General features: G+C 31.5%; 1 protein-coding gene across 1 annotated transcript in view; it reads left to right on the plus strand.

Moving 5' to 3' along the window:
• The window catches only part of LOC106465284 (peroxidasin homolog), a 16,523-nt gene extending 4,135 nt beyond the window's left edge, over positions 1–12,388 (plus strand). Inside the window, exons 2-6 of the mRNA XM_022393149.1 lie at positions 5,896–5,901; positions 6,073–6,242; positions 6,573–6,681; positions 9,316–9,466; positions 11,294–12,388. Of these exons, the coding sequence (XP_022248857.1) occupies positions 5,896–5,901; positions 6,073–6,242; positions 6,573–6,681; positions 9,316–9,466; positions 11,294–11,464 (607 nt within the window). The 3' untranslated portion in view covers positions 11,465–12,388. The remainder of the gene's footprint in view (positions 1–5,895; positions 5,902–6,072; positions 6,243–6,572; positions 6,682–9,315; positions 9,467–11,293) is intronic.
• The last annotated feature ends 1,217 nt before the right edge of the window (positions 12,389–13,605 follow it).

Genomic DNA, 13,605 nt, shown 5'->3' on the forward strand with positions numbered 1-13,605 from the left:
TTCAGGATTATGTACTTGTAGGGTAATCTAGTGTACGCATATGGTGCTGATCTTATCTCCTACTTCTAGTAGCATACTTTAGGACGGGATTATGTACTTGTAGGGTAATCTAGTGTAAGAATATGGTGCTGATCTTATCTCCCACTTCTAGTAGGATACTTTAGGACTAACCACCTGTATCAACACATTTTACACCTCTAGTGGCATTTCATCGAACTTTCCGCCCTCTTGCCCCACACACGGAACTATGACCTCACATGACCTCCCCTACCTCAAAGGATGGCCCCGCTAGGTGGTGCTCTATGTTTTCCCTCCCCTTTAGGCCTAGAGTACCGGCATCCTATAGGACCAGGTTAAGAGAGTTAAGTACTAAAAACAAGTACCTTGTCACAGTAATGCTTAAGGCAATATAGAAACGCTATGACCAATATTGACTGATAATAGTTGTAGATGGAAAAATCAGAATCGCTGGTAAAACAACTTGTTATAATCCTGTTTTGTATCGCAAAATTACACATTAATGATACGTTAAGACCAAATACGCAAGAACAAATCCAAAAATTAAGAACTAACACTACATATTTAAGAGCAACAATTAAATTATGACACTTTAATTTTAGTAATTCAGGTTATTTAATCACATTATGTTTGAAAATATGGTTCTTCAAGTATGTATCATGATTATTAAATGAAAGAAATTGTGCTGTTTAGTAAGTTCAAATATTTAATATTCACATTTATTTTACTTATCGCGGATTGTTTGCATTTTCTAAGCAAACGTACATTTTCAAAGGGTAGTCTATAATTGATGTTTTTTATCATAATTATATACTTGTTTATTATATATATATTATTATTATTATTTAACTCCCCAACTACATAGAATGATTATTGCTCGTATTGTATTTAGTTATTGTTCTTTTTTTAGGGGGGGCGATCTCGGTTTCTGTTTCTTTTACACTTAATAATTTAGTTGTTTGTTTGCTCACCTGAACGAGGTCTTATGTACAAACTGGACTAAACGACTAGGTCATATCCATTCCAAATCTTAAATTGCAGATCAAAGGGACGGCACCTTGTTGGCAGCGTCTGCCGCTTCAAGTAGCTACTTTTTAACCGAATAGCAGGATTGAATATCATTATTATAACGTACCTAAAGCTGAAAGTGTAAAACAAAGGTGGTAGTATCACGTCTCGAACCCGAGATAGTCGGATGTTCAGTCCAATATGCTAACCAGAAGGCCACGCTCCGGTCATTAATTTATTTAGTCGTCACGCTCTTTTCATTGACGTTCATATGATTCATGTAGCTAAGTTACAGAAAATGGCATACTATATTTATAGTGTTAATGATTGACAATTAACTATTTACCGCACAAAAATTAGCGTAACAAGATACGAAACACACGGATCCGGGTTCGAGTCGCGATGCTGCTGAACAAGCTACAAACTCTCAGCTGTGAGGAGCTATAACCAGGGCCGCATTAACCGTGGCGCATTTGCGCCAGTGCCCTAAGCGGTGAGAGGTCCCTACTGACAATCCGGACCGTCAGTTTAACTCTCTATTTTTCGATAAATCTTCATATTTTACCTGTTGTTTGTTCTATTCTTACTCAATGCAGACTAGATCAATTTGACCGACATCGTAACCACCATAAAAAATACAAAATAAATCAAAATTACCATTTTCTCTTTCTAGAATTACTTCAAATTGTAGCAGGAAAGAACATTTCTTTACACTAAATAGTCTAATATTTTTTAATTTTATACAGCTGTTTATAATTAAAGTTTATTGTTTAATTGCTTTTTGGACCGTCATTTTAAAAATTCCCGCCATAAGAAGTGTTAAAATATGCGATAATATGAAGCAAATGTTATACTAACCAAGTTACATACAGCTCGTGGTACTCGGGAGCTATTAGTCCTAGCGAGGGTACCTTGTAGAAATATTTTATTATTATTATCATTATTTTTATCTATATTACCTAATCTAACCTTATCTAGCCAAAAAGTTTCTAAGTTTTACATTTTTAGTTATTTTTATAATAATGACTAAATAATAGATAAGAAAAACAGGAAATATATCACTTACTTATCTGTGTAGTTGTTTTTTTGTTGTTGATTTTTGCTGCCGACCGTCCTTCTATGTTAGTCCTACTACCTTACCTTAATGCTACTAGTCCACAAAATATATTTTAAAATAACTAATGCAGGGAATAACACAGAATAATTTCATGTGAACAGCTGAGAAACTTGTCTTTCTGTGAGAAATTTTCTGGCTCGCTAATCATGTAATTTGAGCAGTTAGAAATTCAACATGTTGTACAAGTAAATAATAAATATTATTATAATAGTTTAATTTTAATATATCATCCTTAAACGTTACATGCATCATATTTTAATATACTTCGAAGAATTAGCTCATATTATGTAAATAGCTTAATATGTATTAATTATAGTTAACTTTATGTTTACTTGTACCCTATTCAAAAGGCCTCAAAACAATAAGTGCGCCAGGGCCTCAAATGCCTTAATTGGGTTCGGCTATAGCAATTACTGTTAATCCCGTGTAGGGGACGGACTTTGCTGGCTGGTTGCTCTCTCTCTGTTTTCCTAGTTATGTGTGAAATTGAATACTGAAAACACCTACAAGTCAGTCAATTTCGCTTGTACTCCCTTTCTTATGAAGAAAAATACACCAATAGTTACGTTATCCTGTAAGAAATAAACGAAAAAGACGAGAAGAATACACAACAAAAGTCGTTTATTACGCAATATGATTATTTACAAGTACATGAAACAAGATATGCATGAAATCCTATTTTACTTTGCATGATTTAATAAAAGCACTCTATGCTTAAATATACACTAAAAATAACTATACCTAAACTTCTGTTTACACTACGTAATTATTGACATGAAATATTTGAAATGCATAATTCCTTTACGAAGAGCAACACATAAAATCATGGCTAATACAAAAACATCATCATTTAAACATTAAATGTCAATTCACTTTTCGATTGTGGCCTGGTGATTCGGGCACTCGATTCATAATCTGCAAATCTCGGCTTCGAAAACCCATCACCGAACATGTACATCCTTTCAGTCATGGAGGCATTATAATGTGATGGTCAATCCCACTATTTGTTGGTAAAATATTGACCCAAGAGTTGATGTTGACTAGCTGCCTTCCTTCTAGACTATCCCTATTAAATTATGGTTGGCTAGCGCAGACTGCCCTCGAGTAGTTTTGCGCGAAATTCAAAAATAAACAAACTTTCTAATTGGCTAGCATTAGAATCAGGTTTACCAGATAGGTTTTTAAGATTTCCTAGAAATATTAAGTGTTAAAACTCATCACATAATTGAAAAACCTACACTTGTTGGTTCATCGTCATCTTGTTGATTTGTTTTAAGTTCACGTCTGCTTCCTTTTCAGGACTTCAAGTATTATTTACACACGAGTACACAGTAGTCTGTGGAACTTGAATATATTTATTCACAGAAAGAGTAGATAAAGTGATATACTAAATAATAACGTTTAAGTGAAGTAAGTTAATCTTGGAGCCGAAAAACATTAAATTTACTGGGCGTTAAAATATAATACTAGACCACCTGTAGAGACACTGACTGTAAAACTTCTATGCACTTCTTTTAATAATAGTTCAAAAACCAATGGATTTTGAGAAGCGTCGTGGCATTTATTTTGAAAACATGAATTTGATTTAAACAATTATAATAAAATCTTCATTTCATAAGGAAAAGTAGGATCAATATAGCATAACGTTTTGGGCTGTTCCATCCTCTAATCCAGGGGTTTCCAAACTACGCCCGCCAACAGTTTATTAAAGTAATAGTATAATTTTTTAATATTATAAAAACAAAAGCTTTCCACGCAGGTTTGCACGAGATATTTTTTCTGACCTGAAACTACAGTTCAAAGAGCGTTTTTCTGATCTTGATGCGAGTGCAACAGAAATAAGGATCTTCCAAAACCCATCTGACTGTGTCATTGATGAACTGCCATCTGAAGTTCAAATGGAAGTGATTGATCTGCAATCCAACGACATGTTGAAGGACAAATACAAAGAAGGGAAACTGATGGAGTTTTATAAATGCTTTCCAAGTGATCAATATGCTCACGGATTCATTTCAGTTTTGGCACTAAATTTTTAAAGATGAAGTAGTGAAATCTAGTTACAGATCAGCCTTATCTGATGAGCATTTGCAATCACTGGGAATCTCAATTAAGTGTAACTTTGTCAGAAAAGCACCAGTTTCGTGCTTCTCACTAATGCTAAAAAAAAGACGACTGTGCTTCTTAAATATTTTCAATATGTGCTCTTATGAGACATACATTAGTGATGTTGTATTCTGATCATGTGCGCATCCCTACTTAATTTTACCACGACCCCTCCAGCCCGTGAAGCCTAAAAAGATCTACCTCCCGGCCCTTGTACAAAAAAAGTTTGGAGACCCTTGCTCTAAACTAAAACTATTAATAAATAAACTTTATAGAAATCTTAAAACCAGCCCTTATCATTCATATACTTATCACGCTTTTTCATAAAACTTTATAAATTTACTGCCTTCACAACATCCGAAGGCAACCCATTCCAAAGGCCAACCACCTTGTTAAAAAATAAAACTCAGCTGAAGATGACTCCTACCCTGCCAAAATTTATACTTGTGTCCCCTAGTCCTACTATTCTCACTGTTAAATATAAAAAAAGATGATACATATATACACTATCAATTCCCCTTACAATCTTAAGCACCGCAATCAGATCCACCCTAACTCTTCTTTTTTTCAAGAGAAAACAATTGAAGAAATTTCAACCTCTCCTTGTATGACAAACCCTCCATCCCAGGCACCATTCTAGTAACCCTTTCCAACAAATCAAAGTATTTTCCAAGGTAAACAGCCCAAGACTGAACACAATAGTCTAAATGTGGCCGAACCAGTGACCAATACAATGAAATTATAACCTATTTAGACCTGTATTCAATGTTTCTGTAAATACAACCTAAATCCTGTTTGCCCCACCACAAGCAACAGCATACTGCTTAGATGGCTTTAGAGACTGATCGACTATTACACCAAGATCCCTTTCTTTCATGACATTGTTAAGGTTATTCCCATCCAAATTATGATAACCCACATGCATTATTTTGCATTTATTATAATTAAAACCCATCTGCCATTTATTTGCCCAACTCAGTAAATGACCTAAATCCTTTTGTAAATCAGCAGCATCCTCTCCACAGCTAGCAACACCCAAGACCTTAATATCATCTGCAAATTTAAGTAATTTATTGACTATCCCGTCATCTATGTCATTGATGTAAATCAAAAAGAGCAAAGGTCCTAAGACTGAGCCCTGAGGTACCACACGTGTGACATTAATCCAGTTTGACTGAACTCCATTTGTTACAACCCTCCACTTTCTTCTATCCAGCCGCTCTTCTATCCAATTTGCTAACTTATCCCCCACACCTATAGAGCTAATTTTTTTACAAGCCTTTTATGTGGCACCTTGTGAAATGCTTACTAAAAATCCAGATACACCAAATCTACACCCTTACCCTAAATAAGCAGTAACCTTTTAAGAAAATGTTAAAAGATTTGTAAGGCAAGATTTTCCCTTAGTGAAACCATGTTGACTATCCAATAAAATTCTAAACTTTTTTAAATGACTTTGCAAAGCATCTTTTAACAGACTTTCCAAAATGTTTTTCCACAAATGATGTAAGACTAATGGATTAAGATGCAGAAGTCATACATTTTGAAACTAATACAGTATCATAAATGTGTACAGTGTTAAGATACTAATAAGGTATGAGAAACAAAATAAAAGAAACAGGGAAATATTTAAATAATATAGTTAATTTTTATAAGTAGTTGACAGTAAAGAAATATTTCCTATATGAAATATTTTGCTTTAATACTGGCCTTATGTATAAAGAATTGTTCCATATCTATTACACTGTGAATTTATAAAGAATATAGTGACTCACTTGAGCTCAGTTAATAATTCTACAGTCTTTCTCATTCTTTTCTCTTTTCAGCCATGTTAATGACATCGATCTTTTCTCTGGAGGTTTAACAGAAACTCCCCTTCATGGTGGGCTGGTGGGACCAACATTTGGTTGTATTTTTGGCCTTCAGTTTCAATTGCTTAAGAAATGTGATCGTTTCTGGTATGAAAGCAACAACCCTTTGGTTCGATTTACAGAAGGTTAGTACAAATCTTAATGTTAAAAATTAATGTGTTTCAGCTAATACCATATTTCAAATTTTTAATGTTCAATTTTTTGCATGTGTTAGAGGAAATTCATAACTTAAAATTTTAATAGAATATTTGTTCTTTCATTTTAAGAGTTAGAATTAGTTTAAAGCAACATATCAAAATTTAAAACTCTTATTACTTTATTTGAAATTTAGTCTGGAAAGTTCCTTTTTGAAATAATAGTGAGAGAAAGGTATGAAACAATTCCATTTTCGTTTAATTTTGATTATTTATTATACTGATTAGTGATTAATTAGTTATTTGCTTATTTTTTTCTAGCACAATTGACTCAAATACGAAAGGTTACCCTTGCTAAGGTCATTTGTGACAACACTGACACAGTTGATACTATTCAGCGGTCAGCTTTTGATTTGCCTGATCCATTCTTGTAAGTTCTTTTTTCTAATTATGTTAATATGGCTCTTACACATTTCTTTTAATAAGCTTACAAAAAACATTTTCATAGCATGTTTTGTCATATTCTTTAGTGAAAATGTAAATAGTGGAAATATAGTAGGAGTACTGCTTTGGAGAAGTCTCCAGATTTATGAAAGTGATGAAAATGTCTTCTGAGACATTTTAAAATCCAACTTCTTGCACTTCTTTAGGTTACATTATTCTGAAAAAAAATCTTATGTTTGATATTGATGTTTTAAATGTTGTGTAATCCATAAATATACAGCCAATTAAGTCAGAAAAGAGGCATATAGAAAACAAACTTTTTATATAAAAGTAGCACATTGTCATTGTAATATGTATTATATATTATTAGTTAGATCAAATTAAATAGCTGTTTTCTTTATGCATCTAGTTAAAAATTATCAGACAATAGAGTGAAAGTAATTAAGTAAACAAGATTAGTAGAAAGGGAATTTTCATTTGTATGAAAAAAAAACAATAGGGGTCAGTGTGAAAAGTATTAATATTGTTGGATCTTTACAATCTTGTATAGTATCTTAGTAATATAAGTTTAAATTACTTGTTAAGAAAATGTGTGTATATATATATATATATATGTATAGGAAGTGTTTTTGATAACTGTGCTATAATGAACCCTTTATTCTACACTAAAAATACTTGGAAATTAATATCAGAATATTGAAAGACAAAACAAAGTATTTATTTTAGCTTTCACTAATAGAACAGGATGTACTCACAGTTCAAAAATGTTTGGCCTGAACTTTTGCAAGCAACATACTTAAAACTTAAAAAATTTAAAACTCAACAAATCACCTTGGCACAACTTCAACAATATAACAATGACACAACAAGTTAGGAAAAGTAACCGGAAAGGAAAACTTAACTTTGAATTAACTAAAAAAATCTGTTTGATAATATAACACAAATTTTCTGATTTATTATAACTCACAACACTTTTAACTGAGTTTTGAGCAATATCCAATCTGTCCTCTGTGTTCTTGTTCTAGAGTGTCTCACATATAAGTCGTCAGTTATTTTTGCTTTTATTTTATTAGCTGCTGCTACTTGACAAAATTATATGATTAAAACATGGAAAGTTATTGGTTATTTGACAAAACATCTGTTCAACTTATTTACATAGAGAGACAAATTAAGTTATATATGTCCATGTACTACAGCAATCCAGACAAAAGCACAGCAGCACCTGGTGTCCATCATTTTGTCCCACTATGTAAATAGTATTAATCTAGTAACTCTAACTAGTTGTGAGCTGGCATTATGCATAAACAAACTCAAGAGAAAGTTCAACTAAATTGTATAGAAGAAGGTCTGTAAATTTTGTAAATTTGAACATAATAATAATTAAGGAATACCACTTCACAGTGTCTCTGTACAATATTAAATTTATCTTTATAATTTTTGAAGAAGTAATTTATGTAACAAATAGAGGAAGTTATTGATAATTTGTTTCCATGTAATTACTGGTCTAGGAGCTGCTACTTTTACTCTGATTGAACTCTTTAACCACTATATATAGTTGTGTATTTTGATTAGTTATAAATGTAATGAGGTTTAAGGTGTTCAGTGGTCAAAAATAAACCATTAGATATGAAAAAAAGTAGAATATCTGACAATGATCACCTTACGTATAAAAAAAATAGCAAATAAAATTAAAAAAGTCAGCTAGACTTATAAAAGGGAGACTTATGTAAAAACATGTTTGAAGAATAAGTGGTATCATTTTTGTCAATTGTAAGAGAAGACAATATTGGCAAATGTATGCAATTAGAGGGGGGTGTCTATAAGTGAGAAGAGTAGTATGTATATATATGTTGAATGCTCAGATAGGGCTTATTACAAATCTTATGATTTTTTATATTAATTGCTTCGTGTACCACTGACATTAACTCCACATACCAACAGTGGTATGTGTATCACACTTTGAGAATCCCTGGATTATAGTAGTGTAAAAGTTGGTTGTGAGTTCTGTTTCCTAACTGGTTATCAGTTCAAAATTAAAGAAAATTCAGACAGTAGAGCAGAGAATTCTTGTGTAGCTTTACACAAAGTGAAAAACTCAACTCAAACAAATTTCTAAATAAAAGAGACCCTTATCTAGAAACTGTTTCTCAGTTAATTTACATATTTTATAATCCATTAACACTTTATACAAAGAGATCTATTTTTAATTTTATGACGTTCTTTTTTTATGTAAATTAAGTTTTGTTTTACTATAAACTTACTGTATGCTTTCTAACAGATCAACTTGCATGTTTCGATTCTATACAGGTTTTTAATCAGATAGACTTCTTAGGTTTAATTGAAAGAGTAAAGTATATTCTTTCCATTTTATTCTTGAATTTTAAAATTGTTATCAAACATTTGATATGCAATGATATTGGTATTTTCTTCTTGTGGAACAAAATTTTATTAGGAAATGCTATTGAAAAAGCAGGCTTTATATTTCTAGAGAGCCTTAACTGAAACTAAAGTACTTTCTAAACAAGTTGATGTTTAAACTCATTTCCACTCTTGTTGACTTTTTAGGTTACTAAGTATTTTCTGTTTAATCTTTAAACTTAAATCATGTCTTTTTCATCAGAAATCCACGAATGAAATGTTCAAGTCTTCCTTCTATGGACCTTGATCAATGGAAAGAACGAGTTTCTTGTACTGTAGATCATGTGACCATCGATGTAGGAACTGCTGAGAGAATTTCTCCATGTGTAATGTGTACTTGCACTAAAGAAGGGGTAAAAACCTATTTATTTAAAATTTGGTCTGACTAGTAGCCTATTTAAGAAGGTCGCCTGGCATGGCTAGGTTGTTAGGGCGCTCAATTCGCAATCTGCGGGTCGCAGGTTCGAATCCCTGTCACACCAAACATATTCACCCTTTCATCCGTGGGGGCATTATAATGTGATGGCCCATCCCACTATTCGTTGGTTAAAGAGTATCCCGACAGTTGGTAGTGGGCGGTGATGACTAGATACCTTCCCTCTAGTCTTACACCTCTAAATTAGGGACAGCTAGCGCCCGTAGCCCTCGTGTAGCTTTTCGAGAAATTCATAACAAACCACTTAAGAAGGTAGAAAAAATTAACAATTTAATTTACTATTTATCTGTTAAAAGAATATACTAAAGAAAGAGGTCAAAAATCAGTTTACAAGAATCCATTTTAGATTTCTCTTTATCACGTTTATATTTGCTGCAAAAAATGTCAACTAATTGTTCATGCTGTTTTATTATTAGTTTGACTTTGCTAGTATTACATTGTTCGTAGTGCTGTAATCTGATGTAAAATGGGAAAAATTCATGGATATGTTTCAATAACTTTATGTATGGTATTGTTTAACACCAAAATCACTAACTTTTCACATGTATATCAAAATTATCATAAGTTTGAAATTATAAATGTTTGGCTTGAAAATATCTTATAATGATTATGCTTAAGATTTACAAGCTGCTAATCTAGAAGTTTTTAGTTGATATGTTTTATATTTATTATATTTATAATCATTATAAGAACACTAGTTTCTAAAACTCGTAAATATTTTGGCGTATTCCAGACATTACAATTACTTCCTTAATTTCTCACCAGGTAGTGCCACATTCACAAGTGGATATAAAAGTTTCTACTGGGTATTTTATCGGGATGAGTTTTAATAGTAAATGTTGGTGTTTAGTGTGAAAAATTCCTATTTTTATTAGGAATTGGTGAATCTAGTGGTTCTTTACTCTTTGAATGAGTGTTTTATGTTGTTCTTATCTTTACAGCTTAAAATGTTTGGATGAGTGTTTTCGTTGTTTTTATTTTTACAGCTTGAAGTGAATTAGTGTTTTAGTTGTTCTCATGCCTAAAGATTAAATTTTGAGTGAATGTTTTAATTGCTCTTAACTTATGTTAAGAGCTTAAATGTTTGAATGAGTGTTCTTATGCCTAAAGATTAAGTGTTTGAATGTATGTTTTAATTGTTTTATATCTATAGCTTAAATGTTTCAATAAGTGTTTTAGTTTTTGTTTTTTTAATTATAATAAATAATTGAAAACAACTTTTATATTTACACAATAAAAACTTTATTGAAGCCCTACAGCTTCCACATTAAAATATCTCCCTACAAGTACATGTTTCCACGTGATCTACTAGTGTTTTAGTTGTTCTTACATGTACAGCTGAAATGTTTGAATGAGTGTTCTTATTCCTAAAGATTAAGTGTTTGAATGTATGTTTTAATTGTTCTTATATCTACAGCTTAAATGTTTCAATAAGTGTTTTAGTTGTTCTTATATGTACAGCTCAAATGTTTGAATGAATGTTTTAATTGGCTTTATGGTTTTATATTTACATCTAATTATTGAAATGCTTTTATTTTTATGACTACACATTAGTGTGAAGATCAAAATTGTTATTATTGTCCTTAGAACTTGAAATATGAACTGTATACATAATTTTCTGAATAACTCGGTATTTAGTTGAACAGGACTTAAATTTGTATCTAGATTTTAAAATAATGTGTTTTATCTTGTATCTTTGTGCACTATAACTAACCAAATGATTTTTTTTATCTTACCTTTGTAGCCACTCTGTCAATCACTAAGGATAAACAATTGTTTTCACCTTGCCTCCACATTTTCCAAAGAATCTATTCTAGAAGACCATGTGTGTAAAGTTCAGTGTGCTTACGCTTTCCGCACCTTTCCCCAAGTGGACGTTCCCAACAACAACATCCTTGGGTTCAGCAATAACTAAATCTAACCAAGAGTTCTGCTCATACTGCTTGGACTGTAGCCTCTGAATTTTACTCTTGATGTATATAGATCACTTTATCAAATGCATTTGATGTAACTGGACAAAGACTTAGTTTCTGGGGTTTCTGTCTGTTTATTATAAAATGTACCCCTTACTTGTGTTCTTTCACCTGTTACATTGCAGTGTATCAAGTGTTCCCAAATCTCCAGTTCCCAGGGTTTCTTTGTAGTACAGGTAACTGAAAGGTACATCAGAGCAGGTGCTTCATAAACAGTGCTGTTTCAGTTAGAATTTTTTAACATGTTTTAGTCTTCGGAAAATATTACTATGTTAACAAAATACTTTAACAGTTGCAAAACATTTTATTTATGTCTTTTTTTTATCTAGATTTCATAATATTCCCTGCTAATCTGATACTTCATATATTTCCTGTTTCCTTAATGTTTGTAAGATATGTTTTTAATTGGTTTAAATTTCTCCAAATCATCTGTATAAATATTTACTAAAGCTTTTATTTTTCTAAAAGAAGTTAATGTTTTTCTAGCTTTTCGCAAATATTCCCAAAGCAAACTATTTAGAGAGTTATGTTTCCTGTGTAATGTAAAATTGCATTTTTCAAATTAATAAACTGAAGCCCTAATTAATCTAATAGAATTGGTTTATTGATGATTTTAGGAAGATGTAAACAGGTAAATCAGAATAAAAAAGTAATGAAGAAAAAATTATGGTAAATATTGATAACTTGGAGAGAGTAGAAAACAAATATAGTATAGAACATAGGAGGACGTAGAACAGAAAATAAGATTTAAGTTTTGTAGAGAGTATGGGAATATGTAAAATAGAAATTAAAGTTTAATAGGGAGCATGGGAATATGTAGAATAAAACTTCATTAAGTAAAAATCTTGCTGATTTAATTTCGTGAGAGAAAGTGTTGATTATGTGACTTTGTGAGAGAACTACTTGAGAACAACTGACAGTGTATATAAGTCTTCTTTAGGTCAGTATACTTCTTCATGCTCAACTTCAGGCTACAATCATTTCTGCTCTTTCCCTGCAGTTAATTTAAGCACAATCACATAATTTTGTCTCTTGGTCTTCTACAGGTTGCTGGAAACCAGTCATAATGCCATATAGTTTATTTTCTGACAACTTCTGTAAAACAGTACTTTTAATAAAGTAGTATGAACAACTCCCCAACCTTTTATATTTTATTTTTCACTTTCATGATTCTAAGACAAAGAAACAGTTTGTATTCATAGTGATTCCCCATTTTTGTTTTCACTTTCATGATTCTAAGACAAAGAAACAGTTTGTATTCATAGTGATTCCCCATTTTTATTTTTCACTGTCACATTTCTAAGACAAGAAAACATTTTCCATTTGTAGTGATTTCCCTTTTATTATTCATTTTCACTAATCTAGAGCAGAGAAACAATTTTTATTCATAGTTATTCCCCTTTTATTTTTAACTTTCATGATTCTAATGCAAAGAAAGAATTTCCATTCACAATGATATTTTTGTATTTCACTTTCACAGTTCTAAGACAAAGAAACAGTTTCAATTCACAATGATATTTTTGTATTTCACTTTCACAGTTCTCAGTCAAAGAAACACTATACATTCACAGTGATTTTCACATTCAAGTTTTTAAGGCAAACAATTTCCATTCACAGTGTTTCCCCTTTTGTTATTCATTTTCACTATTCTAAAGCAAAGAAACAGTTTCCATTCGTAGTGATTTCCCTTTTATTATTCATTTTCACTAATCTAGAGCAGAGAAACAATTTTTATTCATAGTTATCCCCCTTTTATTTTTAACTTTCATGATTCTAATGCAAAGAAACAGTTTCCATTCACAATGATATTTTTGTATTTCACTTTCACAGTTCTAAGTCAAAGAAACAGTCTCAATTCACAATGATATTTTTGTATTTCAGTTTTACAGTTCTAAGTCAAAGAAACACTTTACATTCACAGTGATTTTCACATTCAAGTTTTTAAGGCAAACAATTTCCATTCACAGTGTTTCCCCTTTTGTTATTCATTTTCACTATTCTAAAGCAAAGAAACAGTTTCCATTCATAATTATTCCTCATTTTTGATTTTCACATTCAGTTTTTTAAGGCAATTTCCATTCAC

The sequence above is a fragment of the Limulus polyphemus genome, unplaced genomic scaffold, assembly GCF_000517525.1.
Source record: "Limulus polyphemus unplaced genomic scaffold, Limulus_polyphemus-2.1.2 Scaffold1895, whole genome shotgun sequence".
NCBI classification, from domain to species: domain Eukaryota; kingdom Metazoa; phylum Arthropoda; class Merostomata; order Xiphosura; family Limulidae; genus Limulus; species Limulus polyphemus.